At 39.7% G+C, this 25,974-nt stretch overlaps 3 protein-coding genes across 6 annotated transcripts; 1 reads left to right on the top strand and 2 right to left on the bottom strand.

The window, feature by feature from the left end:
* Positions 1–333: 333 nt before the first annotated feature.
* On the bottom strand, positions 334–11,627 carry srp54 (signal recognition particle 54). 2 transcript variants are annotated; one of them, XM_007574911.1, is made up of 17 exons: positions 11,521–11,627; positions 9,143–9,231; positions 8,826–8,923; positions 7,807–7,898; positions 7,639–7,723; positions 7,450–7,554; positions 5,895–5,961; positions 5,719–5,776; positions 5,466–5,616; positions 4,649–4,797; positions 4,462–4,562; positions 3,619–3,705; positions 3,472–3,545; positions 2,711–2,819; positions 2,373–2,543; positions 1,880–1,975; positions 334–822 (listed from the first exon to the last, which is right to left on the bottom strand). In XM_007574911.1, exons 3-17 carry the CDS (start codon positions 8,901–8,903, stop codon positions 731–733), a joined length of 1,515 nt encoding a protein of 504 aa, XP_007574973.1. In that variant the 5' UTR covers positions 8,904–8,923; positions 9,143–9,231; positions 11,521–11,627; the 3' UTR covers positions 334–730. The 2 variants fall into 2 exon arrangements, with proteins under 2 accessions (XP_007574973.1, XP_016517733.1); XM_016662247.1 differs by having other exon boundaries at positions 9,143–9,228; positions 11,521–11,617.
* A 1,348-nt stretch (positions 11,628–12,975) lies between these two features.
* Positions 12,976–16,930, bottom strand: haus2 (HAUS augmin like complex subunit 2). 3 transcript variants are annotated; one of them, XM_007574906.2, is made up of 7 exons: positions 16,739–16,929; positions 15,741–15,818; positions 15,395–15,493; positions 14,764–14,833; positions 14,344–14,476; positions 14,134–14,242; positions 12,976–13,262 (listed from the first exon to the last, which is right to left on the bottom strand). In XM_007574906.2, exons 2-7 carry the CDS (start codon positions 15,816–15,818, stop codon positions 13,122–13,124), a joined length of 630 nt encoding a protein of 209 aa, XP_007574968.1. In that variant the 5' UTR covers positions 16,739–16,929; the 3' UTR covers positions 12,976–13,121. The 3 variants fall into 3 exon arrangements, with proteins under 3 accessions (XP_007574968.1, XP_007574967.1, XP_007574969.1); XM_007574905.1 differs by having other exon boundaries at positions 16,794–16,928; XM_007574907.2 differs by having other exon boundaries at positions 13,175–13,262; positions 14,076–14,242; positions 16,794–16,930.
* A 581-nt stretch (positions 16,931–17,511) lies between these two features.
* lrrc57 (leucine rich repeat containing 57) lies at positions 17,512–25,215 on the top strand. The gene is made up of 6 exons (XM_007574904.2): positions 17,512–17,658; positions 20,342–20,521; positions 20,752–20,887; positions 20,967–21,235; positions 22,050–22,235; positions 23,032–25,215. Exons 2-6 carry the CDS (start codon positions 20,438–20,440, stop codon positions 23,071–23,073), a joined length of 717 nt encoding a protein of 238 aa, XP_007574966.1. The 5' UTR covers positions 17,512–17,658; positions 20,342–20,437; the 3' UTR covers positions 23,074–25,215.
* Positions 25,216–25,974: the final 759 nt, after the last annotated feature.

The following is a 25,974-nucleotide window of genomic DNA, read 5'->3' as shown; positions in this document are numbered from 1 at the left end:
TACATCCTTGTCCCTAGTTGGGTCTGGAGGGGTGCTGGTGCCCATCTCCAGCAAGACATTTCGGTTGAGAGGCGGGGTCACCCTGGACAGGTTGCCAGTCCATTGCAGGGCAACAGAGACAGACAGGACAAACCATGCACACCCTCATACTTGGACAGAGACAGGACAAACAACCATGTACACACTCATACCTAGGGAGACTTAAAGTATCGAACCCAGGACCTTCTTGCTGTCCTACCTACTGCGCCATTGTGCAGCCCACACAGTTTAAAAACCTTAAAACAGCTAAACTTGGTGTAATTTTATCACTCAATGAAATAAATACACACCAGGTTTAAAATGATGCAATAAAAATTTTTTATTATGACAAAAATACTGTCACTACTCAATTTCATCCTGTGCCATTTACTCCTGTAATGGTTCAAACTATGTTTTAATTTTACATGGAAACATTTTTACCAACCAAAGGTAATGAGGCCCGTTAAATATCAGCTCATCTTCCACAAGACCGAGGAGCATTCGAGGTTTCTCTGACAAACAAAAACATTTACTGAAAAGTTCAACTATTCCTTTAAACTCACAATTTACCCTCCACTGTTTTTCTTAAAGGACAAACTGTATTTTATTTGTTGGTGCAAAGCAGCAAAAGACAGGGTTTGCCCCACCTCCTCCACCTGCAAGGAGGAGAAGAGTTTCCTCTTCTGTATTAAGGCATCAGCTATGTGGGAGGTCACATGTTGTTAAATCCCATCATGCCTTTCATGTTGCCGGCGGCTCCTTGCTGGAACTGACGCATCATGGACTGAAGACCAGCCATGCCTCCTAAAACACACAAACATAACAGAATGATACCAAGTTTAACTGTTTGATGAGCTGTGAGACATTTAAATATGTGCAGGAAAAAAATAACAACATGAAGCAAAACTCATCAAGCTGGTGGAGTCCATTTTAACTCCAACTGCTTTTAAAACCAAATCTGGATTGTTGATTTTCTGGATTTTCTGGATTTTAAAAAAAGTCAGTATGATCTTGCTTTCTGAGCACTAGGCGTTAATGTCTAGGGCATAATAATACATCTTATTCTGTATTGTTTTAGTAATTTTATCAGCTTTGTGCATGAAAGTCTGTTTTATAATGTTTATTTTTTATAACACATTTACAAGCGAGTTAGATTTATTTAAATATTTTCTGGCATTAAAGAGAAAATGAATAAAAGTTGTTCATCAATTAAACTAATTTCTGTTCAGACAGTGCAGGCTGATGATGCTGCTAACAGACTTTAGGCAGGACATGTTGGAACAGTGCACTCATTTATTACTCTGATCTGTAAAATTCATCAACAGCTGATTCTCTTGACCTTGGCCCCTCTTAATAACTTGAGGAGTTTTTGTAACGTAAAGCCTAACTGACAAACAACCAGATTTTATTAAAAGCAATGGGAATACATCAGATCTAATATTCCTGGATGAATAGTATCAAGAAGTTTCTTTGTAAAAGCTAATTACTATAAATCTGTGAAAGCTTCTTTAACTTGTGAGGTTTCCTAAACCTATTATTTCCATTTGAAATACTTCCTCTATCAGGTACTCAGAATTAAAAAAAAAAACTTTCCATTTTATGTCAACAAACTGTAGTTTTAAATTATTTTTATACAATACTAGGCTGTGAAGTTAACATTGCTCAGCAACTGTGTCGGACTGATTTGCTGGATTTACTAAGGCATTTTGGTATTTCTCTACATCTTCCAACTCCTTCACATCTGTTTTTGAGTCTTTTTATGAGCTCTATATAATTAAAGAATTCTTTCATTAAGTGAAGGTGTGAGGTGAGCTGTGGATGAATGTTGACTGTGGGAGTTGTGCTGGAGAGCAGGTCTTACCCATATGATGCAGGACCCGAGGGTCCATCATTTTGGCCATCTGCTGATTCAGTTTGGCCATCTGAGATGGGTTCACATTTTTGGACATGTCTCCTCCTGGAACACCAAACATCACAAACACATTAGCGTGTAAATCCTGGGATGCTCATATTTTCTAAAAACCTTGAGTTTTTTTTTTTTTCTTGCTCTTCTTTCAGGTCATGATTTTGGGAAGTGTTGCATAATCAAATTACACTTCATCCTTCAGCAGATTTTACAAAGTGATTCATAGTTTTCTACATTCACACAGTCCTCCTTTAAAAGTGGTTATTAAATATCCAGACATGTTATTTCCATCCGGTCAGAAACTGATAAAGCAAGGGAAGATGTGTTGTTCAGTGGTTTGCTCAAACACAACTAGCATCCAACATTACTCTTCTGATTAAGAAAGATTGCATCACTACATCAGAACCAGATCAGTCTCCTCTAGGCATGAATTGTGGCTCACTGGTACCTTTGAATAATCCTTTGATGCCTCCCATCTTTTTCACCATCTGAGCAAACTTAGTGTACTGAGTGAGTAACTCCTGAACGTCTCTGGTGGCAACTCCAGATCCACGGGCCACTCTCTGGATCCGGTTGGGCTGCTTACTGAACAGCTTCGCTCCATCTTTACTGTCCAGTTCTGTAAAGCAAACATAGTGAGGTCAGTCAGAGACTTCACCCTCTCCGTTAATCTTTCATAGGTTGAGGTAATCAGAAATCCCGTTCAAACTAACATCTACATTCAGATCTGCTTGACAAATTCAGAGAACAGTAGAGAGAGAGAGTAGGTGTCACAGTGTGTGTTACCCTGGTCATTCATGCTGTCCATGATGGTCATGAGTTTCTTCAATCTGGCCATTGATTCCTGTTCGTTTCCTTTACTCATGAAATCTGTACCGAAGCCAGGAATCATACCCTGAATGCAACACACACACACACACACACGCACACACAGATCCAGAGTCAGGACAGAGAGACACGCGACTCCTCTTCAAGGTTCTCAGATCAATCATCAATAAGGTCATTATGTATTAGATTATAGCATATCAGCCCTTTTGAACATTGTATAGTTAGGGTTGCATACAACTTATGGAACTAACAGCATCTACTCATACAGATGCTGAATCAACATAGTTTTACTATTTACACATCAACAGAAATCCAGTAGCTACATGAAGAAATGCAAACAGCAAGAAAAGAACGGGCTTAAAGACGACCTATTAAGCGAAATACTGCTTCTAAATACAGACCAAGCGCTTTAAAGAGAAAACGAACAAACAGCCATTTTTTTGTCAATAAGTTTATGCTTTTTGGTGTCTGGAAAAATGAGCCGTTTCAAAAACCTCCCGACTGTTAAGTCACAACGTGCCATTTCCTACCAACCCAAGCTTGGTCAGTTGGTTTTACCGCTGAAGCAGCTTATTGAATTTAAAGTGACAGAGGCCCTAAGAATGATTTGTGCAACAAATGTGATAAACTTGTTTTGTCGTCCACAGAACTGTCCCAACCTGTTCAAGGAAGCATAATAGGTCGCCTTTAAGATAATTTGAGAGGAAGTCTTCAGTTACCATAATTTGTCCAAAGGGCCCCATCTTCATGATGTTCTGGAACTGCTCGTACATGTCCCTGAGCGTGAACTGACCTGCAGGTCAGAGATCAGGAGTGAGTCGCTGTGTCTGCAGCAGGTTCTGCAGTGGAGGCGTCTGGGTTCTCACCGTGTTTCAGTTTGTCTATCAGCTCCTCGTTGTCATCCAGCTTTAGCTCGTTCACTCTGTCGATCAGTCCTTCAATATCACCCATTCCTGCAACACAAACCATCTTTTGACTTGATGCAGAACTCTGGCTGCGTGTCTGCATGGGTTCAACAGCAGATTTAAATGTAGAGGTGGAAAATAACAACAACAAAAGGACCAATGTGCTTTATTCTGTGGGACTTGTAGTCTGTGAGAAATAAAACACACTACATGAGAAATAAAAATATAATGTTCGTTTGCATCCCTCCCACCTGACTTCAACATGAAACTTGTGTGGTATTAATAAAATATTTTTGGATTTGAATTGAACTAAATCATTGTTCCTACAGTATTCAAGTCAATACTCAAACATATTGTCCAATCCTACTGATCAACTTAAAGCGGTTATTTCGACAGAGATCAGGTCTTAATTACAGAAGGACAGATGGATGAATGGAAAAAGACCAAAAAAAAAAAGGGACAGGATATAAAATGTGCAAACAAAACTAATTTTCAAACTCTTTCTAGTCTGTGCTGGAACCCTGGGAATTCTAACTATTTGGGTAGATCTCTGTTTTTTTATGAAGCACTACGGGATGGAATTACATATGATCCAAATTATGATCCAAATTTAACTCAAAGTTTCCACTGAGCTCCACTGAAAAGAATCCCTACAACTTGGTTCGAAAGAAAGGTCATTTTCCCCAGAGGCAGTGATCAGATGTTAGAAAGACTAACCAACCCTAACCTTCATCTAACTAACAGAGTTACATTCTTGGTAGAAGCAGCAGGTGCTGTCAGAGCAGAAACACAGAAGGTTTTTACCCAGCAGCTTGCTGATGAAAGGTTGAGTCTTAAACGGCTCGAAGTCGTCGATGTGTTCCCCTGTTCCGATGAAGATGATGGGACTCCTGGTGGCCGCCACACTATCAACAGAATGTCACAGAGTGAGGGTCAACCATCGGCTCGCGGGCCAACCAGCCGAGCAGCGCCGTGCAGCAGAGGTTCTTACGCGCTCAAAGCTCCGCCTCCTTTGGCGTGTCCATCTAGCTTTGTGACGATGACCGACGCTACGTCCACTTTGTCTTTGAAAGCTTTAGCCTGGGCTTCGCAAGCCTGACCAATGGAAGCATCCATCACGTACACAATGTTATCAGGTTGCTATGGGAACAGAGAAAGGAGGAGCATAAATATATCATAACAGTAGAGAAAAAAAAAGTCCTTAGACACCAATAAAACTTAAGACACTAGAGATGAACCAATCAGTTATTAATATCTGTATTGATCTTGAAAAAAATATAGATTAGGTATCATGACAATGTCCCCATTCCATGAGGGTAGATCTATTCAGTCTAATTCTATGCTTTGTGCTCTGAATAACATCATGCTTTATTATTTATTTTACATTATATTTAGAATTTCTATTTGCTCTTTCTGAACCATTAAAAGAATGTTTGCTACAGTTTATTTTTACATGTTTGACCGAGGTAGTCAACTTCTTCTTTTATCAGTTTGTTTTTTTATTATTCATTTTACATTGGCTGTTCTACTCCTATTTACACTGACTGAACAAATTAAAGTTGTTTTTCCATCTTTGACCAAGCTACTGAAGCTATTGGTGTATTTTGGTGTGCTGTTCTGGTGCACAGCCATCAGATACATTTGTAATTCAGTACATACATGTCTGTGTTTTAAAAAAATAAATGTTTTAAGTCAGTTCAGCTGTTTCTCTATCATATTGGCCGGTACTAAATCTCAGAAAAAAGTGGATTGGTGAGTCCTTACTTCCGTCAAGTTGATCCTCTGTGGTGATGAGTTCAGGTACTCACCACTGCGTTGGACACTTGCAGCATCTCCTCAAACAGTGAATCCTCCTGTTTGTGTCTTCCACTCGTGTCCACAATGATGATCTCAAAGTTTTCGCCTTTGAATTTCTCGACGCCTTCAGCGGCGATCACCACAGGATCCATCTCAGTGTAACTGAACCCAACACAAACAGGGAACCATGAGGAGAATGAGGGAGGGGGCAGAGGGGTACCAGGGGCTAATTACAAACAGGGGAAGCAGCACAGGAACGCTCACCTGCCATAAAAAGGTATTCTGGCTTTGGTGGCGTTTTGTTTGAGCTGATCGAAGGCACCTTAGAGACAAGAGAGGAGTTTTCACATCAAAGAGAAGATGTTTGTTTATTTATAGATCATCTGGATAAAGAGTGACGCACCATGCTAGGTAATGCTACAGGCAGTGTGTGTGCCTACCTGCTCTGAAGGTGTCAGCACAGATCAGGCAAGTCTTCCAGCCTTTTCTCTGGTAATAATAAGCGAGCTGTTGGGAGAAGCTGCTGTTAGTGGAACACAGACATGAAGGTCTAGAGCTGTGTGTCACAGTGGCCATCATTTAACAGTTCCTCCAGTTTTTCGCAAATCTGCAATCGCGGAAATTTACGCAAAATCAGCAGATCTCTGTCTTTTTTTTACGTCAACATGTAAATGTGAGTTTACTGCAAATTGTGGCTGCTACCTCCCATCTGCAGGTGGCAGTGTTTCTAACTTTTACTACTCTGCCGATAATTAAGTTCTTTAAGGAATAAAAATATTTGTTTGACCAGTCTGTCTGCTTGTTATTTTTTCCTCTTCTTTTTCTTCTATATGTAGAGTTTTAAAGGGATGTAATGAGGAAAAATCTCACAAAAATCTTTGTGAATATTTCTAAATTGATGCCAAAAAATAAATGACTTGGATTGTTAAAAAAATAAAAAATAAAAAAGCTAAATTCTGGAGAAACATTTTAGGATGATCTGGGTTCAATCTGGAGGTTTGGAGGTGAGAAACAGATTTCATTACAGCACAAAGAAGAAAGCAAGGAGGCTATTTAAGGGCATTATTATGCATTTTCCTTGCATAGGGTGGCATTTTATAGCACAAACAAGATCAATCTAAACAGACATGAACTCTTAACATGCTAGTAATTTAGTTAGAAAATTAATTAAGGACAACCAACTCAATGTTGATGCATTTTCACAGGCAATTCCACCAAATACCGAGGAAATGGATGCAATCTTCTGATTTTGAAGAAATTAAAAACAAATGTTTAAATAATGCCTCGCCCAGGGATTTAGCAAGTAAATATTTTGTTATTTCTAAGTGTCCTAAAACAGGAAAGATTTTGATTTCCATATCTTTCATGTAAATATCTGGTTTCAATAGAATTTCTTGCACAATTTACTAAAAGCTGTTAATTAACCTTAATTGTCTGGGTTCCATCAGAATGCCACATCTAAACCAAGTGACTCCAAACTGAAACTCATCTCAGGTTGTGGGAACATTAACTATCCACATCTTCATCAGGCTCAACAGATGTTCATTCAGATTTAGTTGGAACTAAGACAAACGTCTGTTATCTCTGTTAATTCCATTCTTTTTTTTTTTCTACATGTGTATAAAAAAGGTTTTATAACATTTAGGGGTTTTGTGCCTAGCATACTTTAGTAAACAAGTTCAGTTTTACTTTCTTCTGATTATAACATTCGCTCAGAGTTTCTGGGGACTGTTTCATATCCTGATTGTTTTAAATGTTCTTTTCTCTACATCATTGAAGGTTTTGGTGCTACTATTCAAGGGTTGGACCACAATACTGAACAGTTGCGATAACAGAAGCTTCAAAAAAGGAAGAGGAAAATGTTCCATAAGGTCTGATCAGCTTTAAGTCTGTAAACATAAGTAATGAGAGAAAACAGCCTTTTTTAGTCGTTTAGAAGAACTGTAAAATGTATGTGGTGTTTTAGGAGAGTGTGTGTCAGGTGTGTGCAGTCACCTTGGAGCAGGTTGTAGTTTTGCCACTGCCCTGCAGACCAACAAACATGATGACGTTGTTCTTGCCTTTGGTTGGAGTCCAGGCCTTCACGCCGGGATCAACCAGCTGAAACAGAGCACACACACGTCACACACACACGGACACTTCACAGCAGCTGGAACTCATGGTTCTCATGACTTATGGACCTACCTTCACCAGCTCCTTGAACACAGCGTGTTGGATCATCCTCCTCTTGTTCAGGCCTGAGGCCATCTCCTCCAGGTCTATGGCAGACCTGCAGGGGGAAGACAGAGGATCTGCTAACAGCCGGGTTCTGCCCAGGAGAACGAGACCAGAACCCAGCTGCACCATGCTTACTTGACGTTTTCCCTCAGCTGTTTGACCAGTTTGATGTTAACGTCTGCCTCCAGGAGAGCAGCACACACCTCCTTCAACATGGCGTTCAACACCTGGGAGGATAAAAACAAACAAACTCCTGAAGAACCACTCTCCCATTTCTTCTTTAGGAACCAAATCCAACTGTTTTCTCCTTCTTTGTGGACAAACTGAAATTTTAATTTATCACAAAAGATTTAAATTCAATTTAAACTATGATCCTGAAAGTTACCTTTAAAGAAAACCTAGATAAACACAATCTAAACATCTCATTTAGTCCACCATTTCTTTTTTGCCCTCCTCTAACTGTAAAAGTGCACCATAGCACAAGACGCTACATTTTTTTAAAAGATTTATTAAAAGAAACAGAAGCTTTGTCCAACGTAATATTTGAAGGGAAAAAGCTGATTTAATGTCTCCTTTATACATGAGCCTGAAGGAGCATTTCTGGAATAATTGTTCATTATTCATGACATTCTTTCACCTTGTTTTTAAGAGAGAGCAGTTGGTATTACACAGATCTGCAGTAAACCTGGATTTCACTAATATTTCAGTACAAATACCATAAATTTATAAAGTCAACATTGGATAAAAAGTAAGCAAGGGAAAAAGAATCAACTAAAATAGAAAATCTATAACGGCGTATTAGGACCATTGTAGAGATTAATCTCAAACTTTCAGGGGGTTTTCTGGCAAATTTTCAACTTGGAGCTCAGAAAATTTCTAGAAAATTTCTGAGATCTCAAAAACTTCTGACATTTTGGCAGAAATTTACTCCTTTTTTCCCCCCGTATCTACAACAGCTCTAAAAACAGATTTGCTATGAAAGAAATCAGAGATTTTATTTCCAAGCCAGCTCAACATGAACCTCATTAGAGAACAGAGCTCCCTTTCTAGAAGCCTCTTCTACTTCAGGTCAAACTAAATAAAACCTGTAAGGTTTCTTCAGTAGTAGTTTCCAGAACAAAGAGTAGCGCTCGGCGCCACACTGTGTGTCCTACCTCTTCATTGATGATGGTGGCGTTGCTGAGTGACCTCAGCGCCGAGGTGATCTTCCTTCCCAGGTCGGCCAGCACCATGATGGCACTCTGAAGTAAACCTGGAAGAGCCCAGAGGAACACAGACATGTCATCAGCAACAAAACTAAGATCCTGTTGGCTGCTACGCTCACTGCTTACCCTACCAGCCTGTGGCCTCACTGATCACAGAACAGACTTTACTCTATGTTATGATTTTTTTTTTATTACGGCATCATTGCATCAGAAATTCTGCAGCTGATGCAACCTAAGTATGTGTGAGGTCAAAGTGTGCCACTTACTGTCTGTGTGAGTGTGTGTTGTGGAGGGGGGACTTCCAGGTAAGAACCCTCAGTGAGTCAGAGACTGCTGCTTCCCACAGCCACAGCTTCTACACAGAGAAGAGAAAAACTGTGAATTAATCTCCTCCTGGACAGAGTGTGAAAACTTGAGCTGAAACTATGATGTAATCAGATTAATGTAAATACACACCTTTTATTTATCATTTTTGGTTGTTGTGTTTAACTTTGGGTAATTAAAACATCTCCCAGCTCTTTAAAAAAAATTAAAGCTTATTGGTCTTTAAGAGAGCAACATTGAACTATTATTATACAATTATCTATATATTATTTGAAAATAGTGTTCAAACAACAATAATATTGTTTATCGTAATCATTTCTGGGATAATTTATCGTCCAGCAAAATGCGTTATGGTGACAGATATAATTACGAGCACAAATTTACAAAGTGGAAGGAAAGTCCCAAGACAAATGACTCAAAAGCTGAACCCACTCAGAGGCTAAATATAGCTCCTACTCAAGTCATTTTTAAAAAGTCTTGGAAATTTCTGGAATTCCACATTTTTTCTTAGAATTTTACTTTGGTAAGATAAAGATTATTCATAAAGCAGCAGTTAGTCTTTAAGATACAAAATGATAACAGAAGAGAAGGGGAGATTTAGTGAGCCTAGTGGTGTCTGGAACATGGTGGAAAGGCAAAAGGGAGAATTATTCTCCATAAAAACATTCATAAAATGGATATTTTTATGAATATCCATTTTATGAATATTCAACAGCAGGCACTGCTCCTCTGTCCTGTTTGGGTTTTCTGTACTTCCCCATTTTATGATGGTCATTTTCCCAGATCAAACAAGTAGCCAGTCACAGTGAATTACTGTCAGCTGAGTGTACACATTAACATCAAATAGATGGAGCAGTAAAAGGACCAGCATGGCTAGATGGCGTAACAAATCACAATAATGAAATCAATAAGGTGAATAAATAAGGTATGAATAAACATGTTGATGCCGTGTGGTGATTAATTCAGTATTGCACAGTTTCATCATCATGAAATTCTTAATCCAGTCTAAGGTGTATGATTAGTTCAACAGATTACTGGGACTGTATTTGTTTTTTTTAATGACTCATTTTGTTTCAGGAAGGAACCAATCACAGTCTGGCAGCGACTCTCTTAGCATCGGGGTCAACCACACCGCCTCACTAAGAAAGTAACACATCTATCTGAAATAAAGCAATCAGTCACCCAGACTCAAGTTTGCCATAGCAAACGTGCAACAAGGTGAAGAGAGAATTAAATGTTTGGCCTGCATGCAAAACTCTGTACAGTGGGAAACTAACACTGCACATCACCCTACACACACCATCATAATGGTGAAAAACGGTAAAGGCGGCATCATGCTGTGGCCAGTATTAACGCTTGAATATGGACAAAGTATATATCCAGGAGAATCCTGGAGGAAAACCTGTTAGAACCTGCAGAAGACTGAGGTGGAAGTTTTACCTTCCATCAGGAGAACCACTCTGAACATGGAGCCAGAGATACAGTGAGCAGCATGTTCATGTGCTAGAATGGCCTAGTCAAAGACCAGACCTAAACCCAATTGAAAAAAAAAAATCTGTGGCACAACATAAAAAATAATGTAGATGCTCTCTGTCTGATCTTAAAGAGCTTTACACAAGAAAATGTTGACAACTATTTCAGAGTTTTTCTTCTATTTTGTAATTTTTCTTTAGCTAGTTTATAACATGAGGTCCCAGTGGGATACATGTATTGCATACTAACGCAGGGCTCTACTATGGCTGGTCAAGACATCTGTGATTTTCCTAATGTCGAAAAACATCACTTGTCATTTAGTTTGACTCCATTCTTATATATTTAAGCTCTTACCATATGGAAGGTATTTTAACTTCTTCTGGAGTATTTCAAGGGTGTAAATAATCGAAAACCTGACGACACTTCTGTGTTTTTAATCCTCAGCTGTGTTGGGTGAACAGCCAACAACCGCTAAAGCCTTTCAGTTTAATCTACTTCACCGTAGAAACTGAGAGACCGACGAGGAAACAAAGCTAAAATCCCAAAATAAAACTAATCAAACAGAGCACTAAGTCAGTCTCTGGTGGACGCCAACAACGAGGGCTCAGATTGATAGTGTGTGTTGTTGTTTTTTTTCCTCAGCTTATCAGCCTCCGGCTCTCAACAACATCACATCTGTTTACAGCAGTGCTAACGACCTAGCAGCTAGCTAGCTGGACAGCCGACAGTCCACTGTCTTTATCTGGAAACTGTCTCCGGCTTCAATTAGCTCATTAGTATCTAAAATGGCGGAAACTGGACCACAAAATAAATGAGAAGAAATGTGTCAGTGGTTGTTCAGGCTTACCGAGCGCTGGACACTACAATGTAAACGCAGCTGTTTCCAAACTCCACCAGAGAAGCGTCATCTAAACTGAACTAAACCGGAAGCCCTGTGTCATCATGAGTTGTTTATATTCAGTTTGTGGGTGTAGTACCGCCGCTTACTGGGCTGGCGCATGGACGTGCATGTCGAAATGGCCACCTGAACTGGACTTTAAGGTATTTTGGTTGAAAAACTTTCCCCGAGTGTCGTGAAACCATCCATACGCTACCCTTTTTTTTTTTTTTGAACAAATGTACAGAATAACTTTTCATGTATGTACAAGATGTCAAGTCTTACAGGTTTAGGGCACACATCAAATTATAAGATGACAATAAAAAAAATAAAGTAAAATAAAAATAAATAAAATGTCAGACATCAGAGGGAAAAGAAAAATCAAATCAAATTTTATTTGTATAGCACATTTCAGCAGGAATGTGCTTTACATCATAAACACAAAACCACAGTCATGCAACATAGACTCAACAATCAAAACATTACATTAAGTGCCATCACTAAATTCGTAATTGATTACGTTTCAAATACAACTCTAAACAGGTGGGTTTTTAGTCTAGATTTAAAGGACAAAAGTGTTTCAGCTGTTTTGCAGTTTTCTGAAAGTTTGTTCCAGATTTGTGGTGCATAGAAGCTGAATGCTGCTTCTCCTCGTTTGGTTCTGGTTCTGGATGCAGAGCAGAACCAGAACTAGAAGACCTGAGAGGTTCTGGAAGGTTGATACAACAACAGAAGATCTTTAATGTATTGTGGTGCTGAGCCGTTCAGTCATTTATAAACCAACAACAGTATTTTAAAGAATATTCTCTGAGCTACAGGGAGCCAGTGTAGGGACTTTAAAATTGGTGTTACGTGTTCCATCTTTTTGGTTTTAGTGAGAACGCGAGCAGCAGAGTTATGTATCAGCTTGATTGATTTGTTGGACAGACCTGTGAAAACACTGCTGCAGTAATCAATGTGACTAAAGATAAATGCATGGATGAGTTTCTCTAGATCTCACTGAGACATCAGTCCTCTAATCCTGGAGATGTTCTTCAGGTGATAGAAGGCTGACTTTGTAACTGTTTGTACACAACACCTATAATACTTATCTAAGCAACATAAGACGAGGTAATAAAAGATTTATTTTAAAAAAATCTCTATATCAATGGGGCCCAACAATGTATTTTTTATCCAAAACTTTTTTTATATATACAAATTTAGAAAATGAACAGCAAACTTTAGATCAAATACTTTTAACTCCCACCTGTCAAGTTCACACATGATCTTCTTGTCGCCCAAATCCACCAGAGGGGGCGCTGTGGCCAATCAGCCATTTTGTCTTGACCGAGAAAGAGTTTTAATACTTTTGCAGTTAATAAATGGTGGAAACTTGAATTGAAAAGAAAAAAAAAATGACTAACTTAAAAATTAAAGATTTTCTTATGTATAATTCAAGCATGCTTTATTCAAATCTGAAGAGTCTGGGTTACAACAGTATGAGAAAGAGGACACAGAGGTCCAGTTGGAATTAAGGAAGCTATTCTGGTTCATTCCGGATGGTTTTCATCAGAGGGGGCTCCACAGAGTCCTTAGGGAGCAGACAGCTCAGAACCAGTCTGTGCCTCAGACGCTTCTGGGCGCCTGCAGCTGATCGACCTCCACTGCTGAATCCTCTGGAACAACATCTCAGATTCTGAAGCCATAGTCAGCAGGACGGTGAGCGAGTTATCCTGGAGAGGAGAGGCAGGAGAGACTAACTTCAGAATGATCATGTCCCTGCAGCCTGTGGGCAGAACATGCTTTATGCTAAATGTGCTCCAAATGTTCCCATGTCTCTGTTACTGAGCCCAGCCCAATGGTTACTGCTCATCTGACTGGGATAACTGCTACTGGAACAATAGATAAGAATGGATGGACAAATGGACTGAAAAGTATAAAACACTATTTACTTTCCTACACTCTTTTCATTTATCCAGACTGATCGTCATTAAAGGGGCAGTATTATGTTTTCCGGGCACATAGTGCCATTTTATGACATAATTAAGTAACTGTTGCCTTCACTTGTTAAAGAAATGCTCCATATAACAAATATGACTTAAAAGAAATTTTACTTCCTAATTTAATCCCTTGAAATTGGGTTTCTGTCTCTTTAAAAGTCCTGTTCTGAGTCTCCCCCTTCAGGAAGTCATCACTCCTCTATTTACATTTTTACCAGCATTGCTCTGAGAAGTGACTCCTATGATGAGATCTGCAGATGCACAGTTCCACCAGGTGTTTGCTAATTGCTGCTGACTAGTCAGAAGGAGCTGGATAGGGACGTTGCAGGGGAGAGCTGTAGGTGAGGCGGAGCTGCGTTTCAAAGGCGGAGCTAAGTCCAACCAGGTGTTTTGCACGGCTGAATGGTTCTCAAACATGCATGAAAAAAATTTAAAGCAACACTCCTGGTATGCTATTGATGAAAGAACAACGTTATAACATGTTGCAAAGCTCTAAAAATAGTCTATTTTAAATGTTACTGCCCCTTTAAGAAGTTCAGTACTGACATCCTGCAAACGGATACTGGGGTACGGTTTGTGGTTCCACGTCTGTGACGGAACAGACCAGCAGGGTGAGAGAGTCGGTGCTGGTGGTTCGGTTGTGGGTAGATCTCAGCTTCTCCTCCAGACACTCTATGAAGTCCATCATCAGCCTGATGGAGTCCACCACAGAGCTGGAGCAGAGAGTTAGACATGAGCTGGAAATAAGACACTTTTCTCCAGGTCAGCACATACACGAGATGACCGACTCTTGTTATAAACAGTCAGATCTTACGCGTGCAGGTGAGCCAGGACGGGCAGGTTGGTGCGAGCCAGTGGCTGCATCAGCCTCTGTCTTAGAACCTTGTGCTCCCTCAGGACGCCCAGGAGGTGGTTGCCAAGCAACTGCAGCTTCTCATTCTTCTGACCTGATGGAGAGAGGAGGAGTCGGAAGGAGGACGTGGGGGGGGTTCATCAGCAGAAATCTGACATGTGACTGCTCTAGTCTTCGTCATGTCACAAACTGAGCTGGATTTCTCATGAAGCACTGTTAAAAACTAGAGATGACTGTATTGCTCACAATATTGAAAAAAAAAAATAGATTGCGTAACGGTGACAATGTGTCTGATCCATAACGACATGTCTAGTCAGTCTAATTCTGATTTCAGGTTAAAATAAAAAGTTTGTGACAGAGATAGATGAGAGTGAGACTCACTGAGGTGAAATCCATGGGCGACGTCAGCACTTTGTTCATCCACCTTCAACAGCTCCAACTGCAGCTGCACCTGGATCAATGGGACCGGACAGAACACATGTACAGAACGTCAGCCAGTCGTTATAGCCTGAAGAACCAAAAGGATCTAGCGGTAGCTAAGGAAACTGTTTTTTTGTTTTTTTTCCGCTTAACAAGAGGTCATTTTTCTCTGTAAACCAGGATTTTTCCTTCCTGAAAGTCGGACCGGCTCATCAACAAGCAATTTGAATAGTTCTGGAAAGAACACATTTACAGACAAAATACTTTTTGTATCTTAAATGCAAAATGTACAGATTTTTTTGTACAGCTTTGACTTAATACTGCTCTGAACTTGTTCTGCTTTTCTTTTTTTAAGTCCAGTTAATGATTTATCAATTACTAAATTAGTTGACAGTAAGTCAAATAATCGATTCATTACAATTAATTGTTTCAGCCCTAATAACAAACCTTGTTGTTATGTAGAACTTAGATCCTGTGCATAAAATGGTCACTTTGTGCTGATTAGAACAACTAGATTGTAATTGAAATTAGTGAAGCCAGGACTTTAGGATGTAGTGTAACAAGCAGTGAGTGGGATCACAGCCAGGCATACCTCATCCAGCCGCTTCTGCTTTCTGATGAGCTCTTCTGCCTCACACAGGCGGGCCGAGAAAACGGGACTCGGCTCAGAAAAGGCCGAGTCGATTTCATCCTAAGGGAAGATAGAGACAAGATATCATTCCAGAGCGCTGACCTATCGGATACAACTCGCACATCCAGATTCATGAGAAAAATGTAAAAAGTGACTTTCACACACAGTGGATCAGTAAACTGTGCTCGTATGTTGCAAATTAAATCATCTGATATCTATGTTTGTTTTTTATTTAATGAGGGGATAAGGAGGAAATAAGATCAGGAGAAATAATTCATATAACAGCAGGGGGACATGATGTCCTCACCTGGGACGTGGCTCCCACAGAGACACATCTGGACAGCAAACACGCGGCCGGAGTCACAGAGAACGGAGACTGATGCATCTGGAAGTGAAACATGGACATTCAACTACATTATTAATACAGCTGATCTCAAGAGCAGCTAATGGAAGCTAATGCATCAGTCTGAATGCTGCTGGATTTTCTGTCCAGCCAACTTCTAACAGGGATCATTCTGGCCTCCAGAGGGAGGGGTTTGGTAGTCAAGTAAGATAAAATAATACCCTTTATGTTGATATAATCAGAATTTTATTCTTTTTTTATTAAACACATACGCGTTTACAACGCAGGAGAAAAATGTAACAGGAACTCCGAGGGAACGATTTTCAAGCAGATAAAAAGGGCCACACCCATTTCCAGCTAAGAGAACATTTTAATTTTGCACTTTGCATGTACAACTCCTGTAAGGTCTATTTTTTCACTTTAGTTTGTACTTATAGCTGTGTTTCTTGGTCTTCATGAAGCTTTTTTGGTCTCTACTGTTCTCTAATAAACATACGAGGCCAGAAACAAAACAACTGGATTTATACAGATTACATGACGCACAGCTGGGCTCTTTTTACTAATCAGGTAACTTCTGAAATTGCACTTGATTTCATTTAGAGGTTTCACAAACACAACTATGTATTATGGTGGTGAGTTTATGATATAAAATCATAACAACGTAAATTGAAGAAAAAATAATCAGTGTAATGAGAAAAAAATACGACATTTCTAACTGTGAAAGTCCGAGGATGTGAATGAAATTTTCTGAAGGATAACATGGATGTTATCTGATCCTGATCTGAACAGGCTTGGTCGGTTTCTAAAGAGCACAGGCTGAACGGCCAAAGTGCAAAGCATTAAAAACCAAACGAGATTAATATCTCTGTCATTGTCTGCTGCCTTTCTGAGGTTTTTATCTTCCAAATATACATCACAGCTATTGGTTCAACAGGTCTCAGAGAAGACAGACTGTCTCTGACCTGTGGAGACACCGGGGTGGATGAACCGGAGGTCAGCTGAAGGTTAAGCTCTCACCTTCCCGTCGTTACTCAGGCTACCGACCACATAATCGACCCGTTCTGTTTGACCTAGCGCCGGGGAAAGTCTGTGGCTTTTCGACTCAAATCTGAGCGCTTTTCCGCAAAGTTTCTTCTTCTTCTCCGGTAAACATCTTAGAAAAACAACACCGCCCCCTATTGGTCTAATTGTTGGACTCAAACAAAAGTTATTTTTTCGATGTTTTTTAAATTATTATTTTTTTATTATTATAATTTCACATTGGCACACAGCCCTGTGGAGTGCCACTGTTTAGTGTTATGCTGCAGGGGTCAATTTTAACCGTTTATATCCATTTTATGGGAATGTCTTATTCAGGAGCTGATGAATACAGGTTATTTTCCACCAATATATTTAGGATGATGGTGTTGAAAACAGAATTTCAATAAATAAAAGATATAAAAATATAAAGGGCTGTGTGGTGAGTCCCAAAGGCTGTACTTTGTACAAATTTCTAAAAAAAAAAAAAAAAAAAAAAAAAAAAGCTAATAAAGTATTTCAGAGGAAAAGGAAAGGAGCAAACATGATGTAGTGATGGACTTTATTTTAACCTCTTTTTTTCCTCAAAAACCTCCATATCCTGGTCCATGCAGTCCTGATGGAGACACAGTTCGAGCACTACCACTCCAGCCCAGTAGATGGCAAAAATACAGCAAAAAGTATACGTAACTCTGCAAACGGAAGATGAAGAAGTCGGTGTAACACAGGAAAGGGAAGAGGAGGAGAGTCATTCTGAAGCAGCGACGCCCTCAGCTGATCCTCCTCACTGAACTTGTTTTCATCGATTTGATCAGAGTTCAGTTTACTGATCCGAACCAGAACCGTCCTCCGAGTCCACGGTGAGGTGAGTTAACAACACCGAACTCCCGGAAGTTAGCTGCAGGGTCACGTCACAGGGTAATCTGTGAGCAGAGAGGCTTTAACACGGAACACCAAGCTGAGAGGGTTCATGGAGCTCAGGCGGCTGTGTGGTACAGTGGAGGGACCTGAGCTGCTAGCAGGAAACTGATGTGTGTGTGTGCAGGTGGCATTCTAACGTGTTCTGGTAACTATGACAGTACAACAAAAGAAAGCAGCAATGTGTAGTATGATTTAACTGGTGCTAGTTAATATCCTAAAGCAACAATAAAATCCAGCAGAACATTGATTAGTAAAGTTATGATAATAAAACGGTGACATTTCTTGTTTACTATTAATAGTGAATGGATAACCATAATAAAGAGGACCAATAGTTAATGTGTCAGTATGTAGTGAAGTTATAAGTTTCATAAAATCTTAAATGATTAACTGGACTTAACTACTTTAACATCTATTTATTCATAAAAATATTTTTCCTCAGTCTCATTAGGTTAAATGTATTTGCTCTCAATTTTATGAAAATTTGAGAGGGGAGATTCTTTTTGATAGGAAGCCTAAAAATGACACTTTATTCAAAGCAATATATAGAAAATATTCATTGGAATCCTAATATTTATACTTTATTTGTAAATTCAATAACTATTCTTTTCTGTCATGAAAAGAGTCAATGTAACCATGATTATCTGAGCGGAATTGAGAATGAATGTTCTTGAAGAAGACTAGGGCTACTAAAACATGTGGTTTTATTCTTATAATTTTGATTTCTACAGCCACATTAAAAAAATCACCTAAATCATCATGTTCCTCCAGGTAGTTTCTTTTCCTGCACAACTTGCATCTCTGTCTGTGAAGCTGGTTGCTCCTCGGTGCTCTTCTGCTTTGACGTCAGAATTGTTTTGATTTTTATCAAGTGGTCCTAATCATCCTCTGTAGAGGATTATCTTTATCCAATTTAACATTTAACTTGAGCAACTCATCGTTCTGTAAAGTTATGCTTTCTCACACATATTTTTGGTTTTCTAAATATCAGTTTGAACTTTAAGGAAGAATTTGATAGAGATCCTACTGTTTGGCTCAGCCTGCTGGATGTTTGTATGCACTGCTCCTCTTTCTGAAATTCAGATCCAAATTATTGGCAAATTTAAAAACTGTCTTGATGGAAGATTAAAGTTTGCAGTCATGAATCAACATCAGATTTTAAGTTGATCTAAGGTTGGTTGTCACAATAAGCAATAAATCAATTAATTGCAAGATAAATGAAGAGAAACAAATACATTTTCATTTGCTTGATTTACTGTTTACTTGTAAATCAAGCAAATGAAAATTATTTTGTTTCTTTTGGTGTCAAAACACCAGGTTTTTTGAAAGATAATTTTGTTTGCAGAGATTTCATTATTCATTTTATTTGTTGTTTATCTGTTCCAGTGTTTATTGTTCATTTGAATTTAAAGTTTATTGATCATTGAGAATGTGTTCTTGAATTTTTATGCCATTATTTATTATTATATAACTTGAAAATTGTCTCAAACCAACAATATTATTGTTTATTGCAATAGGTTCTGGGACTGTTTATCATCCGGTAAAATGTGTTATCGTGACAGGCCTTGGTTCTGTCAGCTGGTTGGTCTGGCTCTCTCTGTCGTCTCTTTGCTCTGACTCTGCACTCACCTGTCCACAGAAATTGGAGATACATTCTCTAATTAATTAGATAGGAAAAATAGATTTAACTATTTGAATCCCATTTTCTTCACCTTCCAGTCGTCGTGTTTCATGAGTTAATTGCATGAAAAATTAAAACAAGCTCAATTATTTCTATTTGCATGTTTTCTCCTTTTTTCTCTTTTCTCTTTACTGTCAACGAGCTTGCTTTTTTTTTAGGGACGGTTTTGTTTACAGAGACTTCAGTTTCCATTTTATTTGTTGTTGTGTTTATTTATGTAGGATATTTAAAATGTCTTCCAGTTCCAGTGTTAAATGTTCATTCATATTTAAAGTTTATTGATCTTTGAGAATGTGTTCTCGCATTATTCTGCCATTACCATTATATTTCTTGAAAATGGTCTCAAAACAGCAATATTATCGTTTATCGCAATAACCGATTAAACAATTTATCCCGCAGCAAAATGTGTTATCGTGACAGGGCTACCTTTCAGATTTCAGAACAAAGCTGAGTTTGTCCCAAAGCAGTGAGCTCATGATCTACTGCCTCCACTGAAGTATTCAAAGACAACAATTCATTCGTGTTCACAAGCTCAGAGTTTTAACCCAGCAGAAATGGGTCATAATAACATGTTTTTAACTGTGCAAACATCCAAATAAAATGGTTGCATTGTCATAAACACTGCAGTCTGTGGAGTTCATGGCTGTTTATTTCACTTGTAGGCCGTTTGCACAGAGTTGATCAGTGACATGTTTACGTCTGTGCATCTATGAGCATCTTCAGTCAGTTTTATTCTGTCGTCTGTGTTATTTTACACCTGGAAACGATCAAACATGGACCTGATTTTCTGTGTTGCTGCACAGACGCACATCAGGAAAGAAGGAAAACATCCCAATAATGTGTTTCATTCCCACAGTCATGATTAGATGTCAGCAGCTGTTTGTCAGGAGGGTGTCAGTGTGTGGACTGCGTGTCCTGCAGGGATTTCATCCTCTGATCTCATTAACAGCTTCTAACCAGGAGGAGGGGGAGGAGCTCCATGGAAACGGCCCCACCTCTGGACGTGAGCTGGATGTGAGCTGGACGTCCAGATCCAGAGGGGAACATGGGCAACAGCGCGCTGAAGTCTCACCTGGAGACCTCCCAGAAAACGGGAGTGTTTCAGCTGACGGCCAAAGGCCTGCAGGAGGTAGGAGGAGCAGCTGGGAGGAAGTGGAAAAGAGTCACTTCCAACAGAATCAGGGAAAAATAAAAGCAATGGGTATCGATGAATTAGTCATACAAATTACAGATCGTTGATAGGCGTTATAGCGTCATACTACAGCTGTAAAGTGTAAAACAGTCCTGGGTGTATATTTTAAAGGGATTTCGACGTTAATGTGGCTGGATGGCGCTGTTCTGAACTTGTCCTGGTTTCAGTTTCCAGAGGAGCTCCAGAGGCTCACCTCCAACCTGAGAACAGTGGATCTGTCCGGAAATAAGATTGAGATTCTCCCGGCCTCAGTCGGAAACTTCCTGCAGCTGAAAAGCCTGACGTTGAACTCCAATAAGCTGAGTGAGTGAGCGGTAGATGGTGTCTGCTCCGGGACATTCCAGCCACGCTTCCTCTCACATTTCTGTTTTCCCTCTTTAAGCTGGCCTTCCTGCAGAGATTGGCAAGCTGAAGAAGCTTGAGACCCTGAGCTTGAATGGGAATCAGATCCAGCTGCTGCCCCCCACCGTGGGCCAGCTCAAGGCCCTGAGGACCCTGAACCTGTCCGGGAACCAGTTCACCGAGTTCCCAGCAGGACTGGGAACGCTGAGGCAGCTGGACCTGCTGGATTTGTCCAGAAACAGGATTCAGAGCGTCCCAGCAGCGGTCTCAGAGCTGCAGGCTATCGAGATCAACCTCAACCAAAACCAGGTTTCATTATCAATAATAGAGCAGCATATTATATTCATATTCATATTACATTATATTCATATTCATGCAGCTTTAAAGTTGTATGAATATGAGGAAAAGTAATGTTTCTAGTGATTTAAATTTCTTATTTGTTTAGAGGTTTAGCTCTAGCATCTGCTACTTTTTTGTTAGGTCCTACTAATTCTTCTATGGGTTTAGCGATAGCCTCTGCTAATTTTCTTTTACCTGTTTAGCGGTTCAGTGTTTGGTTCCTGCTCATTTTCTTATGTGTTAGAGGTTTACTGTTTGCTTCTGCTACTTTTTACTTTTTAGCTAAGATTCTTGTTTGGCAAATTAGTGATTAGTGAACATAACTTTTTGGTTAGCTGTGCCCACCACTGGTGATTTTAGTGCAAACATATTCTACATTACATCTATGGTGGCCATTTTGAAAAATGTCCACTAGAAAAAAGGAGAAAGGAGATTGAGAAAATGTGTATGCTCTTATGGTTCAAAATATGTAGGCTGTGATTTGACACCAAAAGTATTAATCTGTGATAAATATTAGCAAAATTAGCAGAATAGAAGAACATTTCCTTAATCATGCTAATATATATATATATATATTTTTTTTTTTTTTTCCAAAAAGCAAACTCCTGGGAACATCTGTACCAAGTTAGGCTCTTATATCGATTTTGTTGAAAATATTCAGTTATTTTCTGCACCATAAAGCCCTGTGAGAAATATGGGATACATAACAGCTGCTTCCTGTAGAACCTATGAGACGATCCTTTAAGGGTTTTGGAGTGTAAGCAGGTCTTCTCCTCCCTGTCAGATCTCAGTGTTGTCAGCAGAAGTGTCTCGCTGTCCCCGTCTCAAAGTTCTGCGTCTGGAGGAGAACTGTCTGGAACTGTCCTCCATTCCTGAGTCCATCCTGGCTGAGTCCCAGGTGTCCCTGTTCTCCGTGGAGGGAAACCTGTTCGAGGTGAAGAAGCTCCGAGAGCTGGAGGGATATGAAAAGGTCAGCTCAGTATTATTATTATTATTATTATTATTATTAACAATCCCTGTGTTTTTTTTCACTCTTTCTAAGCAAGTTAAGAATTGAGCTGTCTCAACAAAAATCCATTTATGGTTAAATAAACTCTAAGGAATATGTGTAAGTGCTATAAAAGTTATAAAGCTGTCTTTCTCTGTCTCAATTAACAAATCACCAGTTTATGAAGCAGAAATATGTGTGTGTGTATATATATATATATATATATATATATATATATATATATATATAAAAGCAACTACTCTACCTGCATTTCTCCGCTTCAGTTAAATACCCATAATCCTGTGCTGCGTCTAACACATGATCACATAAACAAACGGCAATGAGGTTGAAATAAATATCCATTGTTACAGCCTAGTTTCACTTATCGGACCCAATGTTAAAGAACATTGTCCTGAACTTATATGATGCTGAAATGTTTTGCTTCCCCACTTTCTGTTATAACCAGAGTGAGAGAGAGTTTATTCAGCTATAATGTAGCTGATCAGGATTTTGATTCTTCTTCTTAAAAAGTCTCTATGTGTGTTGATTAGATCCTGACTTTAACAAGGAGATTTCTAAAAGATGTTCATGACAGATGGAACCAGACTCCTTAAGCTGATAGAACACAGCGTCTTTACTTCTGTTATGAGTTTAAGTTTAACAGCCTGTTTAAAAGCAGCAGCCTGAGGGTCAGGGGTCAACCTCTGTACCTCCAGACCAGCCAAACACTATTCAGAGCCGGTCCCAGGTTACCACGTCTCTCTTCCTCTCTCATCAGTACATGGAGCGTTTCACTGCCACCAAGAAGAAGTTCGTCTGAATCCCCGCTACCATGACGACTCCAGACTTGGTGTTGGTCTGAAACCCACTATCCCCCTCTCCCCCCTCCTGCACCAGCCGGAGCTTCTTATTGGTCTGCAGCGAGGTGCTTCCCGCAGCACTCCACACAGACACCGGACCTGCTGAGACACGGAGACGGACGATGACGGCGAGGCAGGCTCAACACGACCCCCATGAGATCCAGAGCGGCTTTTCAACCAGGATTTGCTTCCAGGCTTTAGTGTTCACAGAGCGACATGCACCTCCAGAACAGGGACGTTTAAGTGATGTCACGCACTTTCACAAGTCCAGAGAAGGAAGTTGTAATGAGAAAGATGATCTTGATACAGAAGAGGAGGAAAAAGAAAAAACAGCAGTTTTTTTTAATCAGTTTTTCTCTGCATGTTGTGACTATGGCCCTGCAGCAGAGCTCAGGAGGCTTCGCTTCACGACTGTTTTTGTCTTGCATGAGATCTGGTGGCTTTATAATGCAGCTGCTCAGTGGGGCATCACGTCGTACTTACCCGTTAGCAAAAACATTAAACCGCTTCTCCCCCCCTCTCATGCCTTTCAGTTTTATTTAATCACCGCCATCTTTAGCACGTCCCACCATGTGACCCCGAGAAGCTCCACCCAGCAGTGTGTTCTTCTTTTAGGCAGCTTTTGTGTTGCTTCTTATTATCCAGCAGACGTAAACATGTAATATGAGCAAACAGTCGAGCTGGGTTTGAGTCTCTGAACCCGACTTCTTCTGTGAAAGTCAGTGTCGGCTTAGTTCCCCCAACCATCCATAAATTAATAATTCCATAGATTTCTTCACACGTCTCATGTATTTACATTTGATAATCCAGTCATACAAAGACACTTCATCATGTTTTACAATGATTTAAATCTGACTTTAGTTTTGGAGAATCCCACATCACAGGTTCCCCGATGCTGTTGCTTATTGAACAGAGATGATGAAATAATGTGAAAAGCAATGAGGGAAAAACTACATGGAGCACAAAAGGCCCAGATTCGTCCAGATCAGCGCAAAAGTTTTCAGACCCCCTGACATCTGCCTCAACCTTCAGTGTTTTTCAGAAGAAGTGTGATCGACCAATCAGCTCACAGCATGAGGAGAATGCTGCAGGTCTCCCAGCAGACGGAGCCATTCACATCTCTGTTTCAGTCAGTCGAACGGAGAGCATCTGAAAACGTCAATTTTCAGGCACTCCACAAATTCTGTTTGATTTTGAGCTTCGACTAGGCCATTCTAGCACATGCATGCAGTTTGATCTAAAGCGGCTCTGACTGCATGTGAAGGTGAACCTCCTCCCCACTCTGCAGTCTCTGAACAAGTCTTCCTCCATCCGACCTTCTTCCACGTCTGTTGGACGCAGACTGGACTTCCTGTTTCTGTCTCTCAACAAACAAAATAAAACAATGTTTTCCTTCTTGCTGTTCCCATTCATAGCTTGGAATGTCATTCTAGATCCTAACCCTGCTTTTTAACTTCTCCAGAACTTCCTCCCTGAGGTGCTGCTGGGTTGCTGCATCTCCACGATGCTGCTCGTTCTCTAATGCTCTCACACAAACCCAGCATCTGCATCCAGACTCAGATTTTATTGCACAAATCTGGACTCTTGTGTACAATTAGGCGACTTCTGAAGGAAACTGGTTGTGCTGGAATTTATTTAGGGACTGAACAGTTCTGCATGTCTTTTTAGAGTTGCGGTTGTGAAGGACTTTGTGAAACTTGCCACCATTTTCTTCCGACTCCACAGGTTTGCACTGCTTTCTGTTGGTTCATTCACAATAAAACGTATTAATGGAACGGAACTAAAAGTGGAAAGGTTGTACTTAAAACGGCCTGAGGATACTTTTTCAAAGTGTGTTCTTACTTTTTACCATGACTATAAGTAACTAAGACACTAAGCAGCTGTTTTCACTTACCGTTATCGTTTTAAAATAATCAACTGAAGTGATATTCTGTTAAAGCCAGTCTGAGTCGGTGTTTTGCTCTGTGATTGTTTAAACTCTGTACTCTGCTGCTGAAACAAGCAGGTGGAGTGAAGGAGTGGCTCTTCAGCATGTCCATGGAAATTTGTTTTTAATCTTTTTTTTTTCTTGTATTTAATTAAAGCAGATGCTTAACAAGTCAGTCAGTGTATGCTTTATTTTTTTCTCTTAAAACCTCACTGACATTTGAAAACCTTTTGAGTCCAGTTTTAACAACCTCTGTCGCTCTGTCAGGAGAAAAGAACTGCCAGCTGAACATGTTCGACAGGTTTGTGTATTCACATCATAATTAGCTCCATGTGAAACGCCACAGGCCTACAGCAGCAGGTTGACGTTAAAGCTCATAGAAAGATAATTAGCAAAATACAAAACCTTCCACCTTCTTTAGCGAGGTGGAAAAAGGAAACATGTTTTTTATTGGAAAAAAAAAGAAAAAAAGCGACAGTTCTTGGGGACATCTCGTGTTTGGCCAAACACAAACACTGCACTTTAACTGTCAAGCATGGTGGTGAAGGAGTGATGATATGGGCTTGTTTTGGAAACCACGGGTCCAAACTGGGTCACCTAAAATTGCTGATCTACAACAGCATGGCTGTAATGGCCCAGTTAAAGTAAACTACAACAAATCCAGATTCTTTCCCAACCAGCTTAATCTGATTCTACTCACCAGAAAAACAAGAGATTAAGAATTGAGCTGATGGGAAAGTGAATCAAAGAAAACGCTGGGAAAAGATCAATAACATGAACTTATGTTAATTCAAACTCTAAATTGTTAAGTCCATAAATCCAAAGATGAGTGATTACTATTCTTACACATTACACATTTGAGTTCTAATTCACTGGCCACTATTAATATCTTTTTGATTTTTTTTTTCAACTTAATGAAACATTTTTTTAAATT

The sequence above is a fragment of the Poecilia formosa genome, unplaced genomic scaffold (genome assembly GCF_000485575.1).
Source record: "Poecilia formosa unplaced genomic scaffold, Poecilia_formosa-5.1.2 Scaffold364, whole genome shotgun sequence".
NCBI classification, from domain to species: domain Eukaryota; kingdom Metazoa; phylum Chordata; class Actinopteri; order Cyprinodontiformes; family Poeciliidae; genus Poecilia; species Poecilia formosa.
This window is presented reverse-complemented; position numbering and strand designations above follow the sequence as displayed.